Source organism: Perca flavescens, chromosome 8, assembly GCF_004354835.1.
Source record: "Perca flavescens isolate YP-PL-M2 chromosome 8, PFLA_1.0, whole genome shotgun sequence".
Lineage (NCBI taxonomy): Eukaryota > Metazoa > Chordata > Actinopteri > Perciformes > Percidae > Perca > Perca flavescens.
Window position 1 is genome coordinate 26,837,541 of NC_041338.1, and position 26,870 is coordinate 26,864,410.

The 26,870-nt window shown below is 41.3% G+C and overlaps 2 protein-coding genes across 4 annotated transcripts; one reads left to right on the plus strand and one right to left on the minus strand.

Annotated features, from left to right (window-relative positions):
* The first annotated feature begins 744 nt into the window (after nt 1–744).
* Nucleotides 745–19,170, plus strand: nfat5a (nuclear factor of activated T cells 5a). 3 transcript variants are annotated; one of them, XM_028584570.1, is made up of 12 exons: nt 745–1,067; nt 9,600–9,728; nt 12,370–12,997; nt 13,151–13,334; nt 14,022–14,212; nt 14,309–14,481; nt 14,775–14,909; nt 15,040–15,092; nt 15,262–15,394; nt 15,628–15,812; nt 15,904–18,187; nt 18,319–19,170. In XM_028584570.1, exons 1-12 carry the CDS (start codon nt 995–997, stop codon nt 18,711–18,713), a joined length of 4,563 nt encoding a protein of 1,520 aa, XP_028440371.1. In that variant the 5' UTR covers nt 745–994; the 3' UTR covers nt 18,714–19,170. The 3 variants fall into 3 exon arrangements, with proteins under 3 accessions (XP_028440371.1, XP_028440372.1, XP_028440373.1); XM_028584572.1 differs by lacking the exon at nt 745–1,067 and adding an exon at nt 11,749–11,811 and having other exon boundaries at nt 9,651–9,728; XM_028584571.1 differs by lacking the exon at nt 9,600–9,728.
* Nucleotides 19,171–21,995: 2,825 nt separating this feature from the next.
* Nucleotides 21,996–25,074, minus strand: nudt7 (nudix (nucleoside diphosphate linked moiety X)-type motif 7). The gene is made up of 3 exons (XM_028584583.1): nt 24,607–25,074; nt 24,123–24,281; nt 21,996–23,382 (listed from the first exon to the last, which is right to left on the minus strand). The coding sequence occupies exons 1-3, from the start codon at nt 24,760–24,762 to the stop codon at nt 23,029–23,031; spliced, it is 669 nt and encodes a 222-aa protein (XP_028440384.1). The 5' UTR covers nt 24,763–25,074; the 3' UTR covers nt 21,996–23,028.
* Between the last annotated feature and the right edge of the window lie 1,796 nt (nt 25,075–26,870).

Below are 26,870 nucleotides of genomic sequence, written 5' to 3' on the forward strand. Positions count from 1 at the left end.
TAAAGAACCTGGGTGTATTTCCCTTGGACTATAAAAAAATAATTTCCAAATCATCTAACTCAAGGGTCTTCAAAGTTTTTTTAAGCCAAGGACCCCTTAACTGAAAGAGAGATGGAGCAGGGACCAGAGATAGTGTATAAAATGAAGTTGCATATTAAACTGTGCCTACAATTATGTGTGGGGCAGCCTAAAGCCTTTATACATACATTTTTTGGCATACAATACTAAGCTTTTAAAATAGCCTTATAATTGTTGGCATGATTTCATAAATCATGTTTTAATTTTAAAACATACATGTGGCACAGTGATACCTCAGCATATACTGTATCTGTAGATTGCTATCTTATCTTATCTTACCTATAAGCCAGTAAGCCTATCATCAGTGAGGATTTATATTTGCTAATAATATGTTGGGTTTATGTTATGACTTTTTAATTTTTTTTAAAACTTTCAAAAATTAACAATAATTTGGAGGCCCCCCTGCACCGACTCAGAGGACCACTTAAGGGTCTAACTGATTCAACTCGGTGTCAAAATCGGTCTATCTATACCCGAGATGTAAAAGACATAGCTTACATTCAAGTGACCCATAACGAGAAGAACAAACCATGCAATGTAATGACATTACTTTCCTCTATGATGGTTCACTGTATCCTCAACTCGGCCACAGCGCATGCCTCTGGGCAGTAGAAAGGGGCGGGGCTAGGAGGTGGGCCGACCAACTGTATGCAAGAGTGTGTTTGTGTGTGTTCGTCTCAACGAAGCACGAAATATGTCTCCTCTCAGCAAAGACGCACACACTAACGGGAGATGTGCTAGTTAACGGTTTTTTGATATTGAAAGTTTTGATTTTGTCGACTTAAGATTGTTTCGATGTTATACTCTGTATATTAAAACATTCCGCTTGTAAAACGCAATATTTATTGGCCAAGAGCTGCCGACTTCGTTTCTACTAAAGAGTGTCCGCTTCCCCTCCCCTCGATGAAGCGCTGCGATGCCCTCTGATTTTATATCCCTCCTTAGCTCGGATCTCGACCTCAATTCCCCCAAATCTCTATACTCGAAAGGTAAGATTTTACTAAATAAATGATACTATGAAGACACTAATCCGTTTGTCCTGGTTTAATCGGAAGTAATATACATGTATTGATAGCTCATGTTAAGCTGCTAGCTAGCAGTACTTAGCTTATTTTCTGCTGTTAGCCAACCTAGCTAGCATAGTTAGTTAGCTGCATTTGGCTTGTGCACTGGCGAGTACCTGGTTGGTTAGCTGCCCATGTGACATGCGTGGAAGACCATGATACGCTAGGTTGCTCGTGTAATTATACGTGAGATCATATCATCGATGTGATTCGATTAGTCATTATTTAGTGTGCTGGTGATGGCTAGCATTAGGTTAGTTACATACTATTAGCTAGCTACGGCTACGTGAGGTCGCTTTCCAGCGTGTGTGTGTGTGTGTGTGTGTGTGTGTGTGTGTGTGTGTGTGTGTGTGTGTGTGTGTGTGTGTGTGTGTGTGTGTGTGTGTGTATATCGCGAGAGAAGGACGAAATGTAGTACATGCGTGTTGTTTTGTGTATCCTCCTAGTTAGTTTTGTTGACTGACAGTCCCTCTGTTATTTTGGTTTATCGGACACGTGTCCGTCTATTATGTTATTATTAGGAGTGTGTCGCAACATCAATTAGGAACTAGACCGTTAACTCTTGTTGTGATCAACTGCATTAGTGGATTTGTACTGGCTTTCAGCAGCACTTTGTCTGCAGGTCAATTTCCTCCCTGTTAACAAGTGTATCAACTGTGTAACTGTCTGTGAATCTGCTACTCAACACTGGCATCTATCGTGCTATTGCTTATTCATGAGCAGGCCTTGTATGTTGTGTGTTGTGTTGTAACCTGAGACATGGATTTATGCATTTTAATAGGACACTGGTGGACAGCTATTTCACCCTCTGGTCTTAAAATTGGACATTTTATTGTATTCACTGTACAAATTTGACTCCTTTTATTATTTGAACTGTTAAAAGCCGTCCTAGGGACAGGTGTTGTGAATTACCCATGGCTACATACACTGTGATACAGGCATCGGATTGTTATTTATGTAATAATCTATGTTTTTTTTTGTATCTGTCCCTATTTAAATAAACTACAAATAAAAAAATAAATGTAGTCCACATTTGAATGATTAACAAATAGCATTTATGTCCAGTGCAATCTTTACCGACCTGCTGTTCTCACATCTGTCTGGCTGCTATGTATAGGTTGCTCATGGGCCAGCAGAATGCACTGCTATATGACCCTGAAATGCTCTGTTGAGCCTGCCATATGGTCACAATGTTGATTGTTTATTTATATCTCAGCAATTGTGTGTGTGCTTGTGTTGAGGTCAAGGTAGCAGACATGCTCATCCACGATCTAGTGGGAGACCTCATGTATAGACTGTAAAAGTGAGAGAAAGGACAGCTGGTAGTGCTGGGCGGTATACCGGTTTATACCATATACCGGTGTTAATTTCCCGTATGATATGAAAAATTCATATCATACAGCTGAAGTAATCTGCGAGTGAATTGAGAACGGGAGCCCTGTTAACTGCGTACCCTTCTCACTCATGGTAGTAACTTTATAACACAACAATTAATAACCCACAACTAACTCTATTTAACAGGATAAAACACCATAGCACACAACAATTTGTGATTTAAACAATTTCTAGCCTAGCTAGCCAGGTAGCATAACAGTCTGTTAAGCTGGGAGAGGCTTGGGTCGCTACTGCACATTCAAGAATAGAGAAGAAAGTTAGAGGATGAAAAAAGACGGGAGATACACCAGAACAACGTATGCTCAAGAGAGGAGCCGTCTGTTGTTCCTAAGTTTTTTGTTTATAAAAAATGACTCGGCCGTGCTAACGTTACTCGGCCGTGCTAACGTTACTCGGCCGTGCTAACGTTACTCGGCCGTGCTAACGTTACTCGGCCGTGCTAACGTTACTCGGCTGTGCTAACGTTAAAGACATGTCACTTCAAGCATGCAGCGGAGCAACATTATTAACGCAATAACAATCCACCTACAGACCGCTGAGAAAGACGGGTTCAGAGCAATGATTAAAACTCTGGATTTAAGATGTCTTGCCTCGCTGAAATACGTCCGCCAACCTACTAACATTATTCAAACACTGAAGGAGCCGATAGGGGGAGTACTGAATTTAAGTGTTGGGGTATCCTGCCACCGTCTGTCTATTGCGTTCCAAGACAGCCGTGCCACAATTGGATTTCATAAGGGCGAATTGTTAAATTGTTACAATGTAATTTAAAATCTGCTTTAAAAATTGTCCATATGTGCTCGTGCTGTGTTCCCCAAGTGGTAGGCCAGGTCTCAGCTGCTACACGTGACAACATGAGTTTTTTTTTTATATTCTTTTTTGCCCCCAAATGTTAAACCTCAATAGTGACCTGAATCTTAATCTCTTTAAATTGTTACATAAATAATAATAGTGATAGTAAAATATATATTTGCATGCCAGGTCTTTTAGTAGAGTCCCCTACTCTGACTTTAGGAACCACTTTTAGGATTTGTATAGTCTTCCAACTCTGTAACTAAAACATGACAGCAATTTGGTTTTAACAAGTCAGCACAATGTGTATGGAGAAACCCCATATGTGTCACTGTAAACAGTGTTGGTCATCTTACTTTAAAAAGTAATTAGTTACAGTTACAAATTACTTCTCCCAAAAAGTAATAAGTTAGTAACTCAGTTACCACATTGTAAAAGTAATTAGTTACTCGGCAAAGTAACTGTGACGTTATTTTTTATGTTCTATAACACTATTACGTTCTAACGTCTTTAACGTCAAAGATGTTTATATTAACTGATTGAAGATGTGTTCAGCTCGGCCTTGGTCACCGGTTGCTGACCCGAAAAATCGAGTGTTGCTTGTTTTAACAGAGTGGCTCCGTCTCCTTTCGCTGGAGCTCACGCTAGCTGGATTTGGGCTGGGGGTTGGGTTAGCAGCAGCAACAAGTGTCGTGTTGGCATGTGTTGATGTGAGGGGCTTCATAAGATTTGAGTTGCTTGAGGCAGACGTAGATAAAGTCTTTTTTTCCTGGGCATGTTACATAAACATTCTTGAACTTGAACTCATTCTTGCCTTTAATTTCAATGAGCGAGAAGTAGTGCCGTCGAGAACGCTACCTTTGAATTCCCCTGGCTCGTCGCGGTCATGTGTTTAGTGGTAGTCAGAGCGTGCAGTCATATGCAACGGTGTCATCATCCTCACCCCCGCTCTCTCCAGGCAGCTGATGTCACCTCGCGCTTCATTCAACCAAATTGTAGTAACGCGCCACTTTACATTCTCAGTAACGATAACGGCGTTGCCACGATGGGAAAAGTAATTCATTAGATTACTCCGTTACTGAAAAAATAACGCCGTTAGCAACGCCGTTATACTTAAACGCCGTTACTCCCAACACTGAATGTAAATAACAAAGGGGCTCGGAATAAAAGGTTGTCAAACAATATTTTCAGACAACTTCATTAGTTACACAAATGCCACCCTTAACAGATCTTTACAGACCGTAGAGTGCCGTTACCTGAAACCGGTGATTTAATGTCACCGCTCATTTTACACACAGTTTAACAACAAAACAAAATGCTGAGTGAACATTACTAGCTACGTTTTTCATGTTGGTTTTGAGCGGTATGCACCCCCACTAACCTGGAAAACGTTTGTTAAAAAGGTGACGTTAATACAGCATGTCGGAGGAATACAGCGTCTCCTGCAGCGGGGAGTCAGAGGCAGAGGGACCACAGCGTTCGCTAACGTTAGCTTCTTGTCTCATCTGGGGTCTGATAAACAGTAAATTCATCAAATTCTGTGTCCACAATTAGGGCTGGGACGGTATGGATTTTTTCCTACCGCGGTTGAAAAGCAAGAAATTCTCGCGGTAGAGCGGTATACCGCAACCCCCTTACGAGAGTAGCGTAAGTTAGAGCGAGAATGGCAGGGTGCCTTAAGTGAGTGACGTCAGTGCCCGTGTGGTCGCGCAAGTACCTGTCGCTGTTCAAGTTGCTCACCCTAAGGGGAGAGAGAGCGGATGACAGTTCGCTTGAGTTCAGTAGAGCCGACAGCTCTGCGGAGTCGCGTAATTACGACTTTATGACTTTTCATAAACCGCTGAAGGAGCGGCGGTGCGCGGTGTACATAGCGGAAACCCTGTCGTGCGTCTGGACTATTTCTGATACTGTGGCGGCAGAAATTTGAAACTCAACATAGAGGAAACAGTGCAATGTGTGCCGCTTTGACACTTCCCAAAGTGTTATCTATTTGACATCATCATCACTGTATTTTTCCTCCAACTTAAAGTAGAAACATAATGTGATTTTGCATAGTTTATTTTTTTTGCTGACATTTTTTACGACACAGCTTGTATATTATCTTATCCTGCTCCCCTTTTTCAAGTGTTTTCATTTAGATGGATAGAAAATCCAAAAAATACAGTTTAGTCTTAGTCTTAGTAGGGGGAAAAAAATCTTGCATCAACATGAGAAACTTGAGCTATAGCATCAGTGTGTGCGATTAGATTCCATTGTATGAGACTAACTTGGACATGTGATGTACAGATTTGGTGTGGCCATAGAATAACAATATAGTGTGCATAAGAACAAGCCATTTGTTTGTCATTCATTTTTGTACATTGTGAGAACAACTCTGCAAAGACTAGAATTAATCATGTTAAACATGAAATTGGAGTTTATTTTTGTTCTGTTGTTATTTCATTGAACTAAATGTATTCATTTCATTTGCGTGCATCCATTGAGCTCCATTTACTGTCGGTCAACTGAGACGTATAAGAAGAAATGAAAGTGCCCTCTGCCTCATGATGTTTATTGACACATCCGTTAGGGGTGTAAGAAAAAATCGATACACTTGAGTATTGCAATATTTTATTTTGCAGTACTCTATTGAGCTTCTAAAACGCAATATTGATTTTTTTTTTTTTTTTTTTTTTTAGTTTTTTTTTTATGTTGTGTTTAAACCCCCTACCGCTAGATGTTTATGCTGAGATGCACCACCAGTGTCCTTGCCTAACAGTGCCTAGCAGTGCCTGACTTTTTGATAGAAGCTAACAATGTAGTTATGACTGAACTATGGCCTACTTTAGAATATAAACATTAGCTCACTAAGAACCTGTGAACCACTATCCCAAACTAGCAGTTTGATTTTCTGTGTACTGAATTGTTTACCTAAAGTAAACTTCTTTGACTTTTATGCACATCGTCTTTTTTAAATTGTAGTTTTTCTAAAATTATATTAAAAAGAAATCCCAATATATCGTCTTACGCACAGTATCGGAAAACTTTGCAATATATTGAATCGTGACCCATGTATCGTGATACATATTGTATAATATAATATACAGCCTTAACATCCATGTCTATTTATTTATTTACTGCACCTTTTGTAAGCTAGTATAGTGGTCATGTTCAGTCTAGGTTGACTACCACAAAGCTTGTGTTTTAGAAAGGTCAAAATAAGGAATATGACATGCATGATTGTCTTTTATGGAAATGTAAACTAGATGTTCATGGTAGTATTTGGGTTATAACCCAAGCTGGAATCTGGTTTATTCATCTGATCTACATTAGCAGGCACATGGAGAACCAAATAGAGTACCGAGCCATTCATTGTCAGTATAATTCAGTTTCAATGTAAACACAAATGTTGTAAATGGCCAAAAATTGAATTCTTAGTGGTTTTGAGTGCAATGAGTAGCTCTTTTGTCTGCATTCTAGCCTGAACATATTGTTACGAGTTCAAGAGTTTAATTAAAGGAGCCATTATTTGGCGCTCAGAGACATTCTTGGTCTGCATTTTTTTTTTTTTTCATTTTCAACAGAAACATAGCCCTCATGTATTGTCTATTCATCTGCCATCCCCCCTCTTAGCTCCAAGCCAGCTGCAAAGAATAAAAATGGACTGGTGACCTTGCCATTTGGCAAAACCTTTAAAGCATGTGTAATGTGAGCAGTGCATAACATTGAGATGAGGTAATTTAATTGTTCTAAGTGTAGGTTTAACTCAGTCCGCCCCCTGGCTGGCTGGTATGTTGCAGTCTACTTTTTTGGGCATACTCGGACAAGCTTGTAGAACTGTGCACATAAACTAAACCGATACAATCATGTGATTTCTATAAAAGCAAATGGAGATCAACACCAAAATCCCTGAACATTATCAGTGACCAGTATTCAATTGGGAGCAGTGGGAAGTTCCGTTCTATATTTTTTTCAACTGAGGTTTATGAGTCAAGACATATTTTCTCCTGTACAGTTACTCTCTTTATTAAGCGTTCCTCCATCAATCAAACCGTTTGATTTGGACAGTAAAGCCATTTCTCTTGTAACCAGAAATACTATATCTGTACTGAAAGGATGTGTGGTAGCCCAGAGGAAGCACCTTATTCTGTCCACAAAATAAGAGAAGGAAAATGAAGGGGACTTTAATTGTATTAAATGCTTTTCACCTTGATGGTAAGCAACACTTTTGGAGTCCTAAATGTAATGTGACGGTAGAATGGAATATCCAAAACCCCAAAGTACCAGAAGTGAGCACCAAACACAGCTGTTTGACAACAAATAACCCTTACATTTAACATCTTTGGTTTTTTTTCCTTAGTCTGAAATGTGTTTTTGTTGAGGAAAGTAAGTAAACTAAAACTATGAAGTAAACATTTGGGGTAAACCCTGTATGCAGGAAGGACGTGTGTAAGCAAGCAGACATTATTGATTAATTGAAAATAAAATCTCACTTTTAAGTTCCTATGCTTGTGCTCTTTTGCTCTGTGATCTTTAAACACTCAAGGAGAGAGTGTGACGTGTGCATCATTCAGACTAGCATTTAACCCAGTGTTGACTCATTTTGATCTGGCCAATGGATGTCATCCAACCGGCTTTGTGACCCTCCTCCCAATCTGGGTTAAAGGATGCCCAGCCCAGTGAACAGGCATTCCTGTTATCCTTCTTATGTAATGTAGTACTTTTTTTGTAGGAATATGTATGTAATACCTGACTGCTGCATATGTAGTGTGAGTCTGTGACCAATGATGACATTTGTTATGTGAACAAGGTTGAACAAGCACTCAGTACACTCAGAAAATACACACATCTCCTGTGTGAAAGGGGTAATAGTCAAGACTGAGGTCATGTCGGGTTGCCAGTCAATCTGTAATGCATCCATGCACAAAGACACTCTCTTTACACCATGAACAAAGAACAACAGACACAGATGGAGTATTACCGTGAGGATCATGCACACTTTGCTATTTGCTTGAAGCCCACATTAAAGTTCATTATGTGGGCTATTGTCCAAGACTCATAGGTTTATAGAGATCTTTTGTTTGGCATTGTATTTTAAAAGTTGTGTAATTTTACACTGTCATGGTTTGTCTGGTTTAAAGGGATGGTTCACTTAAACAACATGGTCATCGACAATAGTCTACAGATGTCATTACGGACAGTTTCACTGGTGTCCTGCACAGGACACTGTTCACAGGAGGAGCTGTGTGAATTAATAACAACTCTTTGTAGATATGGAAAGAAACATTGCTGATCAGTTTTTTAAAATGTAATTTCTGGGCACTTGGAGCACCACAAACTCCACGCTGCAAGCTACATTTTCAAACCCCCTGGGTGGATAAACAGTTTTTATTGTATTTTTGAGAGAACTATCCCTTACCATGGAGCTGGCCTCTATCTCAAACTAGAGTACTGAACTAGAGTGCTGTGTAGCTCTTTGTGTGAATTGTGACTTTGTGTTGTCAACAGCATCGTTGTCGTCACAGAACTGCAAGATCATGTGTCTTGTCAGTTTCACTATTCTGCTGGCGCTAAGTCATAGCTGAGTATCAGATGACTACTACACATGCTGGGTGCTGCCGATGCACAGCTGAAATATCCATGTCAGGGTGTTAATGGTTCCTCTGTTTCTTAGCAACCAGACTACCTAATCGTGTTTATCTGCCATCGCATGCAGTTTATTCCTGTGTAGCTGCAGTGGTTGGTTATATCCTACTAGAAATCATCTAACCATCAAATAGCAAGGACTGTCTCTGTGGGTCTTATTACACTAAAACCCACGGGAGGCTAATTTAGTTTATCATAAGATAGCCTGTGTTGTGTTAGTGTTGACAGCAGAATATTTTGTACATGTGGGAAAAACTAAACATGACACCGAGGTTTTGCTTTCAGTCCCATTCCAGGATTCCTATTGACACCACTACATTTTGTGAAGAATATGTACTGCACTAGTTCAGCACACCGGGTCTGCACTGGGTTCGGTTTTTGGCCAATGATAAGTACATAATAATGTATGCTTGGTGTTCAAGGTGTTTAACTTGTGAACTTAAACCTGACCATCTCAAGTTAACTGGCAGCAAAAGCAGATATTGCTCTGTCCTCTTTTAAAAAAAACGGTGAGTCATAAAATTCCCACTCGTGAGTCATGGAAAACCTTTTTGAGTTACTTTATCCTGGAAAAAAACAATAGTCTTTTTTTTTAGTGTTTTTTTAGGACCTAATTTATCTTCTCCTGCTCATCCTTTATGACAGAGTCGGTATATGACCTCCTCCCCAAAGAGCTCCAGCTCCAGCCGTCGTCCACCCAGACAGACCCACCCACCATGAGCCAGAAGAGTGGGGGAGAGGCGGGCCCTCCCCCCTCTGCAGCCTTGGCTTCAGGTGAGCTACCTGCTAAGTCCATGAAAACCATGATCTGGAATCAGTTTCCTCTTGCCAAACTATTCCCCAAAACAGTAGGGGTGAAAAACTCCAATTGCCTTATATCAGTGTCTGGGGGCAACTTCACCCTTTCACCAGTTTCTGAGACAATATTTGTGACTGTTTGAGATTATAAAATAGTATAGTATTTATATTTCACCGAAGGTATTTTAATACTGCTGGCATAGCAAGGCACGGCCATATTGTTTTTCACTTGGGTATATTAGGCGTTTCGCTGGTTCCATGAGGTTACGGTGGCGGGGTGTGGGGGAGTGTTAGAGGTGATTTTTACAGTTTAATCTTCTTTTTACAGACTTAATCTGTATTTGAATATATTTTGGGATTCTCAATTTTTCCATTATCAGGCTGTATTAAAGGAACCATTGTTTAGTGAAAATCTATTGTGCCCTCTCAGTTTGACATGTCAGTTTTAGGTGACCCCATTAGGAACTTTCTTATAATCCAAGCAGCAGCGTGGGAAGAGGCATTGCGTAACTTGGCTCTGTGTGTTGGGCCTTTGATATTCACCCAAACTGTAACAAGTGCCTGCAACTCTTAACCTAACCAGTTCACTTTATAAAACTGAATGACTGAAAAAAGATATATGTAAAAATCACTAAATATAGTTTTCATCCAGCTTCTAAACTCCAGTTATTATTTAACTAACCTATACCATGCTACTGGCAGTGGCTATGATTTAAGAATCCCATTGGCTTCTTTGTAATGAAAGTCCTACACAGTCCTTTTCCTGGAAAGCTTTGCTCCAAGAAATGGCGAGTTTGCATTAACAGCATGCTAACATAGCTTGTTCTTTCTCATTTTACTCATTTTTTCAGCCCCCCCCCCCGTGATGCTTGTGCTTAATGCTTTCTTTTCACTCGTATTCAGGTGATACAGCCTTAGAGATGCAGCATAACCAGTACTGCTGATCCAGATACTGTCTTTTGACTTACTTCTCATTTCCACAGCATGCGTAACGGCTGCGGACCGGCTCCGCTGCGTGTCTGCTGCGTGCTAGGCGGAGGCGTTCCGCAGACGTTCCACATCCAGTAGAAATTTCCGGTTAAGAAGTCATCTCAGACATTCCTCATGTTGGGTGCCCGGATAGCTCACCTGGTAGAGCAGGCAACCATATATAGAGGTTTACTCCTCAACGCAGCGGGCCCGGGTTCGACTCCGACCTGCGGCCCTTTGCTGCATGTCGTTCCCCCTCTCTCTCCCCTTTCATGTCCTCAGCTGTCCTATCAAGATAAAGACTGAAAATGCCCCAAAAAATAATCTTAAAAAAAGACATTTGTCCTGTTATGACATTATATTGTGTTCCAGAGTCCTTTGAATAGCACATCTGTCTGAAGGTGTCCGTATAGTTTTTATAAGTTGTGTTTTTAAAACACAAACAGCCTATGCTCATTTGTCAGTCACACATACTTTACATACAACAGTAGGTCATCGGATAATTTATTTTGGTCTCAGACTGTTCGAGCTTTGAAGCTAAAATTATGGATCTACTCTTATGTTTCAAATCAGTAATTATGAAGGTTATGTCTCTTTATGAAACAGTGAAGTTGCCCCAAGCTATCATTGGACTTTCTTTTTTTGGTCTGATCTTGGATCATGGTTTAGGGCAGCCAACATCAACTAAAACATCTCTAAAGGATTCTGTTCTTGAGTTTCATCTACAGCAAGAGCAAACTAACTGGTCAGCAGTGTTGGAGAGAGCACTTTTGTTAACGCTACCTTTTTTAACTATCCTGTCTGACCCAGCTGGCCCTAAGCAGCGCTGATCAAAAGCATGACTACTGTAATGTCCGTCAGATCATCATTAACCAAATACACATGCTTCAAAATGTCTATAAATGATCAACTTCAAAAGGAATTCCTTCTTCATTATATGAACTTATCCAATTTACTGATTGACAGAAGTTGAATCTTGAATGATCAGCTCTCTTGTTGCTCATTGGCTGTCTCGTTTTTATTGCAGGAAGTTCCCTCTGAGGCAGGGAGTGTCTGCATATAAAATGGTCTGCAGTTCACTGCTCCATAGGTCAGAGGCTTGTTTATTCTGTCTCCATGGCTACGCTCAGTCCCAACCAAATCTTCCAATTGGCATGCACAAACTACTGTTTACTACTGAATGCACATTGCACAAACTGTACTGTAACCCTGGCAACCCTGGCAAAGTTAATTTGGCGCCACATTACCGGCTTGCAAATTTGGCTGTACAAGAAAGTTTGACCAGATTTTTTTATGTTTCTTTCTGGCAATGTGTATGTAACAACTTGTAGCTTGCTTTTGTTTTTGTAAACAAAGCATGTCAGTTTTGTCACATTGATTTTTAATTGAGAAAGGTTTTGTAGGAATCAAAACATTGTGGGACCTATAGTACCCTTCTCAACTTTAACTTCAGAGTATTTGATCAATGCTTGAAAGTTCTCGCATGCACAGTGAGAGCATATAACCCACAACAGTCTGTTGAAATTAGAGTTGGGAAGAGGGGAAATCAATACAAATCATGCACAAATTCAGCTGCTTGAATGGGACTGCTAGCCTGCACTGTGCTGAACATCTGTACTAACTTATTTATCTGTATATACTACTACAGATGCCACCTCTTCCACCTCCAGCCCCTCTGCCTCTTCCTCCCTGGCCATGGGAGTCCCATCCACTGGCTCTATCTCATCCTCAGAGCATCTCAAGATTCCCCAGCATCTCCACTCCACTGGAGGGGATGGAGCTGGAGCTTCAGAGATTCAAGGTATGGAGGGTGCTGTGTCTGCACCCAGCAGAGGCAGCAGTGGAGCAAACACCGCGTCAGGAGACACAGGGTCAGGAGCGTTGTCAGGGCTAGGAGTCCAGCAGCCTCAAAACACCCCATCAAAACGGAGGCCCGTGTTGAGCATATCCCCGCCACCTGAGGATCTATTTGACGACAGCCAGATGTCTTGCCAAGAGGAGCCTGCCATATCTGGTCCAATAGGTCCAGATTCAGAGCATAGCAGCAGCATGTGGGCTGATGACTCCGTCTCCAACTTCAGCTTGATCAGCTCCGTCTCCTACAATGACAACACAGAGGTGCCGCGCAAGTCGAGGAAACGCACCCCTCGCCAACGGCCTGGGCCAAAGCCTGCTCCTCCAGAGGACAGCATGGATGTGTTTGATGCCGACAGCGCCAAGGGCCCTCACTTTGTCCTATCCCAGCTGGGCACAGACAAGACCAGTCCCATAGCTAGGTGGGGTGACCCTTGTCCAGAGCACATTTTGTCCTCATTTTAACTCGTATCTCTGTCCCTCTGTAGGAATAAACGTCACATTTTATTTTGCAATGGTAATTTAATTTCTATAAGTCATATTAATGTTGTGATGTGATTTTTGTTACCCTGCAGCTCTCTCGAGTCAGGAACTGCAGTGAAGGGTGGGTCACTATCTACTCAGTTCCCCCAGAGGAGTGATGGGAAAGAGCTAAAGATCTTGGTGCAGCCAGAGACCCAGCACAGAGCTCGCTATCTGACCGAGGGCAGCAGAGGTTCTGTAAAAGACCGCACACAGCAGGGATTCCCCACTGTCAAGGTTTGACAAAGAAGGATGCACTGGCTGCTTCTTAACACCTAAGTTGGAAGTGGCTAAGTAAGGCCAAAAATACACAGAACACAGAGGGTGGATAACTGTGTGCCACAAGAGAATGCTCCTGCCAGTTCAGACACATCAGAAGCATTTACTAAACCAATGCCCATCAGCACATTTTCGTTTTGAGCTACTTTTAAAAGGGTTATTTTACAATGGGTAGCCTGCTGTATTTCACATGGTACAAAGTTTTTTGACAAGTCAACAACAGACCCAATTTCTCAGAACTATTACTGATGAATCTGAGCAGGGAAGTGAATGACTAGCGCCTGTCCTTCATTCATTAATAAGGCACTTAACCCTTGACTGTTCCACTGGGGCTTCTCAGTGGCCAGCACATGAAACTGTGGCTGTGTTGAGCTCCCATCTGTTTGTGTGTGTAAAATATGAATCACTCAATGAAACAACCCTGAAATTCATCAGTGTACGTATACGCTAACAGTAAAGATGCTTGGAAGTTAACACGGATGCTTTAGTAAGGAAGCGTCGATCCGTATGCATTTTGCATTTACTCCATGACCGGTGTGCTTTTGGTTTAAAACCACTTTATTCTGTAATAGTGTAATGATTTCTATTATTAGTGATGGTCAATTCAATTATTTACACACAATTTCTGTTTCTTTTTTTATCCAGTTGGAAGGCGTGAATGAACCAGTTGTGCTGCAGGTGTTTGTTGCGAATGATGCAGGCAGAGTAAAGCCTCACGGTTTCTACCAGGCATGCAGAGTGACAGGGCGCAACACCACTGCTTGCAAGGAGGTGGACATAGAGGGCACCACTGTTATTGAGATCCCTCTGGAGCCGAGCAATGACATGACACTGGCGTAAGGGGATATCTTTGGTGAATAATTCGGTATCAGTTAACACTTATACAATGTTGATGTTTAAGAAGTTCTTAGAGTGCTTTGGTGATTCTACAGGGTGGACCGTGTAGGAATTTTGAAGCTGCGTAATGCAGATGTGGAGGCCCGTATAGGTGTGGCAGGGTCCAAGAAGAAGAGCACACGTGCCAGGCTGGCCTTCAGAGTCAACATCCCCCAACCTGATGGATCAGCCCTTACTCTACAGGTCGCTTCATCACCCATCCTCTGCAGTGAGTAGTTCAAGCACAATATGAAAAAAAAAAAAAAAAAAAAAAAAAAGCTACAAAGGTAACAGCCACAACCAGGCTTCATAAGGCTTAATGCTGGGGGAATGCTGTGTTTCCAGTGATGTGTGGTGTTTGGCTATCGTCAACCAGTATTTAGGATGATAGCCACAGAACATTGGTCTCATCAGACCGTGGAACTTTCTATCTTTTTGTTTCAGTCTTCCACATGCCATCTGGCAAACACTAGCCCAGATGTCATGTGAATTTGATTCTTTGACACTTCTGTCATTCTCCAGCCCAGCCAGCAGGAGTGCCAGAGATCCTGAAGAAGAGTCTTCACAGCTGCTCAGTGAGAGGAGGAGAGGAAGTTTTTATCATCGGGAAGAACTTTCTCAAAGGAACCAAAGTTATTTTTCAGGAGAATATTGCAGGTGCTGTAGCCAGCTTGGTGTTGTCAGTGTTGTCCTTAGTTGTATCTCACTGTAATTTGCGTGGACACGAGTTTCTGCATGTCAACCTCTGATGGACTAAACAACAAAAAATCTTTTGTTTTATTTGCAGATGATAATTCCTGGCACGCTGAGGCAAAGATTGACATGGACCTTTTCCATCAGGTAAATGCAGCTGACTGATATGTATACTCCACAGTTTCTTCTGGAACGATATAAGCTGCCATTTTGTTGTCTTGGAGGGTTCTCAGTCATCCAGGTTATAGTCAAGCTGCCGCATTAAACTGCATTCATTCACTATTTATGAGATTTTATGGATCTCAAATTTTTCCAGAACCATTTGATAGTGACAGTCCCTCCGTTCCACAACCAGTCACTCACTTCTCCCATTTCTGTGGGAATATTCGTGATGACCAATGCTGGTAGATCACATGATGCCCAGCCCTTCACCTACACTCCAGACTCAGGTACTGCCACTAGCTCAAGTAGATGCTTATCCCATTTTTAAGATACTGTGACCATATTATGAGGAAAAATGTTACCTGAATTGGTTGTATAAATCAACATCTTGACTTTTTTCAATTAGAACAGATCGTTTAAATGAAAGGTTTCAGTATTGCTTAAATGCCAGAAATCATCAATGACCTATCACATCAACTTAAATCACAAAGCTATCCTGTGTTTCCACTCTTAACCACAGCTGATAACTCAAATGTCCAGACAGTAAAAACAGAGGGACCCTCTCTGGTCAAGACATGTATATTTGATGGCCAGATCAAATCTATATCTCCTGAGCAAACTGACAGCTCTGCTCCGCCTTCCAAGCGGCAAGAGGACACACCAATGGAAGTGTCTAGCAATCCACCACCGACAGATGTCTTTAAGGTAAGACACCATCAGTTCTCTAAAAAGCGGAATCAAAATGTCTACTTCAGAATTGCAATTGGTAATGTTTTTGTTTCCTCTCTTTTCTAAGCCGTCCCCTGACCCTCTTGTTGTGGTGCAGCAGACGCTGGAGCTCCGCTCTAGTCCTCACCCGGGTGGAGATTCCTTTCAGAGCCCAATGCCTCTACAACCTGAAGATGTGGATCTTCCCCAGGCGCCTCCTGTCTTCCCCAGCCTAGAGTCTCTCAGCACCATACAAAAGCAAGACATTGCCCCCACAACCTCCTTCCCAGTGCCAGGCGATATTACAATTCCCCCTGTGACACCAGAGGTCCCTCAACAATTCCTCAGAGACCCTCAGGACAGCATACCTCCTGAGAGCTCCAATAACAATGGAGGGGTCGTAGTTGTGGCCATGTCCCAGATAGCGACTCCCTCTCAGCCCCAGCCACAACAGTCGCAGGTTCCCCTGTTCCCCCAGGAAGGGGTGGCCCAGCTGGAGAGGGCAGTCAGGGAGCTACAGGCTGGAGGTAGCACCACGCTTCAGCAGGTGTTGGAGGCGGCTGTAGCCCAGCAGCAGCTGAACTCAGTGCTGTACAGCCCCACCCCCTCTGCCGACTCCCTTCAGCAGCACGTCCAGGAGAACATGAATAGCCTTAGATTGGGAACCACCGATAATTCATTATCAACACAGCAACAGCTACAGATACAACAGCAACAGCAGATACAACAGCAGCAACAGATACAACAGCAGCAACAGATACAACAACACCAACAGCAGATACAACAACAACAACAGCAACAACAAATACAGCAACAGTTTCAACAGCATCAACAACTGCAGCAACAACAGCAAATCCTGGGTACCCTCCAGCAGCAACAACAACAGCAACAACAGCAACACTTACAGCAGCAACAGCAGCAAGTTCCCGGCAACATGCAGATCCAACAACAACTTATGTTACAGCCACACGACCAGCAGCAACTGCAGCAGCAGCAGCAGCAAATCATGGAGAATATTCAACAGCAACAACAGTTGCAACAAAATCAGCAACAGCAAGTGCTAAACAACATCCAACTTCAGGATCAGCAACAACAAAATCAAATACTAACTAATTTACAGCAACGTCAGCTACAGCAGCAGCAGCAGCAGCAGCAACAACAACAACAGCATAATCAACAACAGCAGCAGCAGCAGCAGCAGCAAAATCAAGTGTTGAGCAACTTACAATTGCAAGAGCAGCAGGTGTTGGAGAATTTACAGCAGTGCCTTCAGGCTGAGTTGCTTCAGCCCCAGATCCACTCCTCCCCCCAAGGACAGCAGCCAGTGTCCATCCTCCAACAGGCCGGAGAGCTGCTCACCATTCAGACCAGCTTCCCAACGCAGCCCCCATCCCACACATCTCCCCCACAGCAGCTCTTTCAATCGCCCAGGCCCTTGGCTGAGACCCAGGGCTCTCAGCAGCAGGTCCAGGCGGCCCTGCTCCAGAATACGCTGACCGTTCTGACAAGTGGCAGTCTCAACTCAGAGCAGCAGCCCGCAGGGTCAACACTATACCTGTCCCCAAACCCTCAGCCCCACCACCAACAACAACAGCAGCAGCAGCAGCAGCAGCTGGCATTCATCTCCTCCATGGAGACATCTAACAGTCAGCCCCAGTCTGTTGCTATGTTTCAGAACCAACCCCAAGCTCAGCTTTCCCAAATGCAACAACAAAGCACCCCAATGGAGCAACAGCAGTCTCCACAGCAGAACCAACAACAGCCAACGCAGCTTTCATTGGGCCAGCAGGGCTCCTTGTTCCAAAGTATCCCAAACCACTCACAGCCTAACCCTGTCCCCCAGAACCAGCTTTCCCAACCCCAGCAGACAGGTCTCCTCCTCTGCACCACAGATCTTAACCCCCAGGCTATTCCCCCAACTATTCTGTTTAGCACCCAGACCCAAGGCCCTTCCCCTCTGGGGAGCATTAGCGTTGGAATCCCCCAGCCAGACACAGCAGAGCCCATGTCCTTCCAAGACCAGAGCTCCTCAGGCAGCAACTCTACATCCACTGAGAACCAACAGCAGAGCCTGTACCAGGAACAGCAGCCAATGCAAGTAGGCCTGAGTTCCAGCAGTGTCCCGAGCAGTCAACCTGTGGAGCTCTTCTTGCCACAGACATCTCTGTCCAGCCTGCAGAGCACTATTGGCTCACAAGACCTGAACAACCAGGCTCCAGCCTCTGGCACCACCATCTTTGTGGTACAGAGTGGTGTGGGTATGGTAGCCAACCCTGGCCAGCAGCCCCCAGAGCAGCTTTTCCAGACCACTGTGGGTGGGAATGTGGCTCCACAAGGACAGGCCAACCTGTTTGTGTTTGGCATCCAGAATGGTAAGATGATTTGGTCTTCTCCACCTCCTGAAGTACAGTAAATCTGAGTTAAGTAACTGTGTTGAATCCCTGCTGATAGCTTTACCTGCTGTTTGATTATATTGATTATTTCCATTTTCTCTTCCTCCCAGACTCGCCCCAGCTCCTCAACTCCTCTGGACCCACGCTGCAAGCTCAGGGCCAGCCCCAGAACTCCAGTCACATGCAGCCTCTGTTGGACCAGCCTATGGCCCAAGCTTCCCCCACCATGCACAGCAGCTTACAGAACACCCTTCAGGCACAAATGCAGTCCAGCTTAGAGAACGCCATGCAGAGCAGTCTACAGAATGCGATGCAGACAAACACGCAAACAGCTCTGCAGTCCACTTTACAGGCAACCATAGAAACAAGCTTGTCAACTCCAATGCAGACCAATCTACAGACACAGATACAGAGCAGCTTACATAATCAATTGCAGGCATCAATGTCTGCATCGTCCAACATGGATAAAATTGAGGACCTATTGGAAAGTCTACAGAAGCAGTGATAAATGTTAGGACCATGTGGGAACTAAGGAGAGTGAGTGATATGTAGCCGAGAGTTGTACATTCTTACACCAACTAACAGAACGGTGGTGTGTGGTGTTTTTTGCCAATGCCACAAAACTTAGAAAAAAATCTAATATTTAAGAATTAAATTCCCCTTTTACCTAAAACCCAAATTATGAGATCACATAACTCCGTTTTTATGCAATAGTTATAGCCTTCATACATCCATTGTCCTTGAATCGAAAAATTCGCCTTTGTTATTACCCCTCTTGCAGGAACAGAGAGGCCTGTAATAACTGCTTTATCCATCAGTCTCAGAAATGCAGTGTTTTCTTGTTAATGTTTTAATAATATGAGCCTAAGAGATGATAATGGAAAAGAAAACTACCCGGTGTGGTGAAAAAACTGGAGAGGGATAAAGAATGTCAGCGACAGGGAAACGGGGGAATAGTTATGTGATGGAAATGAGTCTGTAAGAGCAGGCAGAGTAGATAAAACGGCCAGCCATGGAGTGAATATCGGATTGCACAGAAGTGTCAGATATAGGCTGAATCTCATTTGTGTGAGTGTGTAAACTCCAAGCCTTCCTTTCCGTGTTTTTCTCTTGTCATGTGGAAATCGGGGATGAAATGATGTCACCACTCATTTTAAACTGTTGACATGGATAATGTAAGTTTTTTTTTTTTTTTTTTTTTTTTTGGGGATTAATTAAACAAAGTGTTTGCATATGTCAACAATTTGACTAAAATCTACTCTAAGAGTAAAGACTATTAAATTAGGTACATTTGTAGAATGTTTTGCCTCCATATTTGCTGGCATGACTGGAGTAGGCACCCGAGCGGACCGTCAGGAGGAGGAGCGTTTTAAATATTGGATCAAATCACGAAAATGAACTCGCTCCCCAAAATGGTTATAAATACATTCTGGTATTGCAGAAAGAGGAGGGACTCTTAATCACTCGCAAATGAGATTCACCCTGGTGAATAATGTGACTTGGCCTTTTGTTTTGGCACCGCCCAGTGTTTTCATAGGTTAAGGCCTCATTAATGGGTTTGCAAAAGCTTTCTTGCTGAAATTTTAAAGAAGCATTCAATTATGTAGTGTGTGTATCTTTTTGTGTTTTGAAGAAGTTGTTAACCTTTACCATCTTAATGTGGATAGAAAGAATCTTTCCACTCGTGAAAACGGAGTGTTGTGTGGTTTTTTTTAAACATTTTATCTCAAGCACTTTATAACCTCTAGCTAATCCTTATATCCGTCTACAGCTATCTACTGACCCGGCTGAATTTGTACTTGGAAACGTCCAGTTAAAAAAAAAAAAAACAAGACAGCAGTTGTCTTTGTAAAGGTAAATACATGTTGACCTAGCATTTCTACATTTTCTCATGTCTGAATATTTTTTGAGGTTTATGACAACTTTGTATAGAATGTCTACTCACTGTTGAATTCCTCTTTGTATTCAGTCTCAGTGGTCCAGTCAAGTATGTCTAAACAAACAGCCATTCACACAAAAGCATTGTCATTTGTCAGTGTTGGAGTGGCAAGTAGGCCTTTGTGTTTTACACACTGACAGAACACCTAAAATACCAGTTCATTTAGTTTGTGCATTGAAATGAAGGATTTTTCATCGTATTGCTATTTTGTACTATTTACTGTACAATCCGTCACTTAAGACTGTTTTACCTTGTATTGTTTAGATATTTAAGTTTTTGTCTCAGTGTTGGTACCGCGTGCAGGCCGGCGCAATGTGAAGTTGGCATCCAGTACCCGTTCCCTGTGTTGTGAACAGGGGGGCTCACTGGTAAATGAAGTCTCTGTTACATAGAGGCCGCCATTTTGATTCTTATCTATGGTGCTATGGGCAGGAGTGATGGGCACTTCTGATGTGATGTTAGTTCATAACAGTTTATAATTCTATCAATAGCACTGACATTGTTAGTTTTGAAGCAGAGTTGAGTCTAGAGAGCTGGCTGTTTGCGGGGTCAGACTGGAGTGCACCCAGACCTACCAAAGCTCCTGTTGTGAATCGTCGTCAACCTGTCTCATAAATGCCCTCTTAATGTTTACTCATTTGTACTCATTTACATTATGCAGCTCTGACATGGATAGTAATTCAGCATGTTTTAAGTACAAGATGTATAAAAGATGTGTAAAGGTACTTTGTTTCATGGATCAGTTAACCTCTCAACATTTCCACCAATTTGATACATTACATTACTCTATTTGTTGATGCAAAATAACACTGCTGTACTTTCCATATCTACAACAGTAGCCAATTTAGCATGATCAAATAGACACTTTTGGAGAATAATTCAAATGTCAGAGTAGTATTGCTCACATATGCATTTGTTTACATTTTCATAGGCATACTATTTTGTCCTGCAGCTGTTAGCGATCCATTTTGAAGTAACTTATCTTTTTTAGAATTTTGTATCCATGTATCAAAATGTAGAGTATTTTTGTAAAACTAAACTTTTTGGTTTATGCTTATAGCACAGAATATCATTGCTGGTATGTTTTCCTGAAATGAAGCGCAGGTTTATTGTGAAGTGTGGGACTGAAATTAGAAATGTAATTAAGTGGACATCAAGCAAATATGTTGGAACTTAATTCAACTGTTCTACCACTGACTTTACCCAACCTGTATAACATAATACATGGGCTAGGTTTTTCTTGTGTGTGTGTGCAAGTGTTTTTTTCTTTTGTTTTTTAATGTCATGCATCTCAAATGGCACTTTGACTCATCCATTAACTGTAGATCAGGTTAGAGCGCAGTAGTGATGTTTCCAAGCATTCCATTCCTCTTGGGGAGTTTAAGAGCACATGATGTTGCGGAAGAATTGCGGAACAGTAATGCCTCTTAAAGCCATACCAACACAGAAAGCCAACCTGTGACTTCAGTTTCATGAATGTAAATGTTACCTCATGGTGTGGACATAGAGCTTGCTCTACATCTAACATCGGACCAATTACAGTTGTAGAGAACCTATATTTTGAGGCACAGAGGGTGGGTGGGGTGGCAGCAGCAACTGTCATTTGTATTACTGTACATTTGTCAGATTGTTTTGTTTTGGATTTTGGTGTAATTTCATGTTCCTTCACATCCAGTTTAATTTTGAGCAATCCAGGATGCTCAGTCTGACTCTTCGAATAGCCGCTTCCACCTGAAAAAAAACGTGAAACATTAATTTAATGGTGGTGGAGATAGCACACAAATCTTTCCAAAATATCAGTTTTGTCCTTAAGTCATGTAAATGAATATCCATGTATATTTAAATGTGAAATATACTGCAGGGGGTATCTTGAACTTTAATTGTGATGCTTTCAACAGAACTTTGTGTGCCTTGATAACTTAACTGTTACTCTGCTGTGTTTACTGGTGTCCCTTTTGTGTCATTGCTATTTGGCTCCTTGTCCTTTTTATTCTCTAGGACGTTTTAACATCAGGACACTTTTCAGTGATTGCATTTTTATTTCTAAACACAAGCATAACCATAGCCCATACAGACAGATTTAAGTTTTAACATTGTCTCTTTGGAAATCCATTGCAGGATATCAGAGTGAGTACTCTCAACATAATATTGTGCAACTTCACCAGTGAATTGTCGACTTGTTTGTGACTTTCTGTTGAAAATGTTTTCATGCCTCGTGAGATTTGTACATGTGAGGTAAAAGGGACGAGACCGTGGAGATTGTTTTATGGAGAGCTTTCTTGTGTTGATGTGCTTGTCAACATTACTATTGTTGCTGTGAAATGCTTGATCAAAAGGAGCAACCATGATAAATTAACTGTTAATTGCCAATAGTGTGAGCTGTATCTTGTGTGTAATCAGTTTGCTCACTTTACCTAGTTCACTTTCTATTTCACATTCTCCAACAGTTCTGTTGTATCCGTTCTGTGTAGCTTGAGCTTTAGTATCTAGCCTTAAGACCCTGCAGTCAGGATAAAGGTCAACCCCAGTGTGTTATCATACATCTGAACTATTATTAACATGTACCTTGCCTTGGTCTGGACATTTGTATACTCTTCTGTTTATATCTGTAATCCTGCTGCTACATTAAATAAATTAATAAAAATATAAATGTCTTGATTCATTTCTTTTCTCCCCCCTCTAAGTTTTAGATGCACTTGTTATAGCTTTGAAAGGTTTTTATATTAATCTTTTAAATATTGCATGCAAGTAAAGTTGCACATTGCACTCTGAGCCTCACAATTAATAGTGTAAATGAATGCGCTGCAGTTATACAACAAATCTGGCTTCAGGTATTTTGTATTTGCACAAATGCCGTACATACATCCGTAAAATCACCTGGTCATAGTTTACTAGTTCTTCTATGTAGAATCTGTAGTAAGAAGGCTAACGGATTGTCAGGGTCAAAAACAACATCAAACTCAAGTTTTTTCCTGAGAGCAAGGGTAGCAACCAGTCTGGCAAACACAGCAGTGAGGCCCCATATGTGATACTGGCTTCCTGAATCAGGGTCCACAAAATAAAATGATTGCAGCGACCCCATCGTCCCAGCAACACTGTGGATAGCGTCGTGGTCCTCGTCACTGGTGAAGAAGTCCAGAGGGACTGTGAACACGGCACTGACCTCAGCTGGGTTTGGACAGGGACAGAATGACTCCTCTATGAAGCCAACCACCGGGGTCACCAACAGACCACTCTGTTAAAAGAGATAAAGACGGGAGGGGGTAACGTGAGAAAGAGATGGACCCAAAGCAGCCGATGCCCTGAAGGGGAAGAATCATTTGTAATAAAGGGTTTATTGCCAAGCAAATTAACACTTGCAAGGATTTTTCTGTGGTGGTTGGTGCATACATAAACAAACATACATGTTGAACATTAATATAAAATAAACCAATACAGAAAATATATACACTACCGGTCAAAAGTTTGGGGTCACTTAGAAATTGTTATTTTAATTTTAATCAGGGCAGCAGTTTTCAGATTACATTATGTGCTTACATAATTGCGAAAGGGTTCTCAACTGTTGTAGAAAGAAGTGACTGATCTTTAATGCAATATCTACATTGCCCATCATCAGCAACCATTCATCCAATGTTCCAAAGGCAAATTCTGTTTACTAATATCATTTTAAAAGGCTAACTGAGAAAACATTGGAGAACCCTTTTGCAATTATGTAAGCAACATAATGTAATCTGAAAAATGCTGCCCTGGTTAAAAAAACAATGCAACTGATCTCAGCTGGTATTCTGTTTATAATGGAGTGGAATGGACATTTCTAAGTGACCCCAAACTTTTGACCGGTAGTGTATATACAGTATATATACAAAATATCTGTTTAACATAAGAAAAAAAGAGGCTGAATGCATTAAGTGCAGAATATGCAAAACATATATAGTATGTGCAATGGGCAGGTGTCAGACAGTTGTACTGTCCTACCTTACTGATGAGAGGGACCAGTCTACAGACCACCTGAACATCATCAGGTGATAGACCTATCTCCTCCTCTGCCTCTCTCAGAGCTGTGTCTACATCATCTCTGTCACTGGGGTCTCTCTTCCCGCCCGGGAAACACACCTCACCAGCACTGGTCCTCAGCTGCAGACACACAAGTCAGTTAAAAGTTGAGTAGATCATGTATTTCTTATGTGCAAGTACAAATTTAATGCTTAAGTGCCTTGTGTTCGACCATTGTCCTGCTGTTTACCCAAAGCATTTATGCCAAGGTGTTGTAATACACATACCCCTTGTCCTTTGTTCTCTATGAGGAAATGCTGAACATACTTGTAAATTCACAATCTTGAATTCTGTACAATCTGCTAAAAACAACAATAAACACTAAAAACGTTTGCAAAAAAAAAAAAGTTAATAAAATCAAACAGACAGCTTTAGTCCACCCAAAATTGACATCCACTTAGGTTACCTCTTTTGAACGCAGGGTCATCAAGGTGCACAGCTCTCCATTCTTCACAACCAGTGGGATCAGCACTGAGGCTTTGGGCAGCACCGACAGAGAGGAGAACTTGTTCCCACTGTCAAACTGCTTTAAAATGGCTATCGTCTCCTGTTTAATATGCATTGTAGCTGCTCGGTTTCAAAGCAGAAACAGAAAATTGGATAACAGCTACAAAAAGAAAACATGCACGCACTAACGTCACACACTGAAAGTCCAAAGTATGTAAACTAACTAGAAGCCAAGTAACGTTACAGCATGAAATTGGGTTTTAAAGTCCGACGGAGCCTAAAATTGCTAAATAGTTTCTGTTAACCAGTCGCAGCACGGCTATAAACTATTTATCGCCTGCAAAACTCTCTATGTCAAAACCGTGGCTCGAGCTGTCCCACATATTCGACGTCACAAGGTGAAACGGTAAGCTAGCACAGAGCTAATGTTAATGCAATGCTATGTTTTTTTTTTTTTTTTTTTTATTAAATCAGAACATAGAAATACAAAAAAACAAGGCACAATCACCAATCCATCTAAAAAAAAAATAGAACTGTTGCCTCGGGTCGAGCATATAAAACAGAACGTAGGAGCTTATATCTTACAAATCAGCCTAAAGAGTGATATAAAATAAAATAAATAAAACACATAAATAAATAAAGATAAGGGGCTATCTCAAATTAAATTAAACATTTCAAATAAATCAATCAATTCAAGGGCTTTTTTATCTTTAACCCGTTTCAATGACTTGCACAAAAGATTGAACTCATTCTTCCAATGGATCAGGGAGGGTTTGGTCTTAAAGTATCTACATTTATGTATAAAATGTTTTCCTAGCAGCACCAAGTTGTTTAGAACAAAATCTACCTTCTTATCTTCAACAAAGACACCAAACTTTATATCCTTCATTGTCAGAGATGGTATCTCAATATCCCTGGTCTGAAGCCAGCTCTGCAGATCTCTCCAGAAGGATTTCACCGACTCACACAGAAAAAAAACATGTTCTAAATCCTCAATTTCTTTTTCACAAAAAACACAGTTATTAGTACCAAAATTGAATCTCAGTCTTAAAAATTCGTTTGTCGGGTAAATTTCATTTAAAACTTTAAAATTGACCTCTTTTACCTTCGGGAGAAGAGGAAATGAGATATAACTTTTCCTTATTTTCTTAACCTCTCCATCACCAAATTCTTTCATCATATATTGTCTTTTAACCGGATTGGGATAATATTCCTTCAATAAAATATTCCTAATAACTTTGTTGGTACATTTATAATCACAGAAATCAATACCTTGGATGCAGAGCTGCCTCAAACCAGGAGAAACCTTGGAGTACCTAACATCTTCTCTCACCATTGATTTCAGAGACATTGGTATAGTTTTCAACCATCTGTCATAACGCTTGACATTGCATTGAAGTTGATATTTCTCACAAAACTCCTCGTGCTGTAACAAGAGACCATTACTATCCATAAAATGAGCAATTTCCCAGATTCCCTTGGATTTCCATTCCTCCATGTACACAGATTTTCTGCTTATCAAAATGTATCTATTATTCCAAACTGGAGTATTATGAGGTGTAAAATTATTGAATGAATGCAATGCTATGTGCTAGTGTCGCATTGCGACTAATGTGGACACATATTTTCTTATTTATAGTCTTCACAGAGCCAGTATCTCAGAGGTCACCATATATGACAAGTAGCAGCCATCAGAATGTGTGACCTCACTGTAACGGCTTAATTAAGGAGTCAAACTTCATAATATTTTATGGTGTTGTTATGTCTGTGATGACTCCAAATAAGAAAATATGGGTCCAGAGTAATGTGAAGACATGATATAACAACACCATAAAATATTATAAAGTTTGACTCCTTAATTAAGCCGTTACAGTGAGGTCACACATTCTGATGGCTGATACTTGTCATGCATTCGAAGCGGGTGTGTCATATATGGTGACCTCTGAGATACTGGCTATGTGATGACTCCAAATAAGAAAATATGTGTCCAGATTAGTGTGAAGACATGATATAACAACCCCAAACAATATTTTTAAGTTTAACTCCTTTATTAAGCAGTTACAGTGGGGTCACACATTATGACAACTTAGCCAATGTGCTTATTACAAATGTAACTTGTGCATGCATGTGCATGCAGTCACAAAGAAATACGTGTTTAGATAAATTTCAGAGAAAATGTACATCAATATATTTTATTTACTTTCAGATAAACAGCGGTTTACT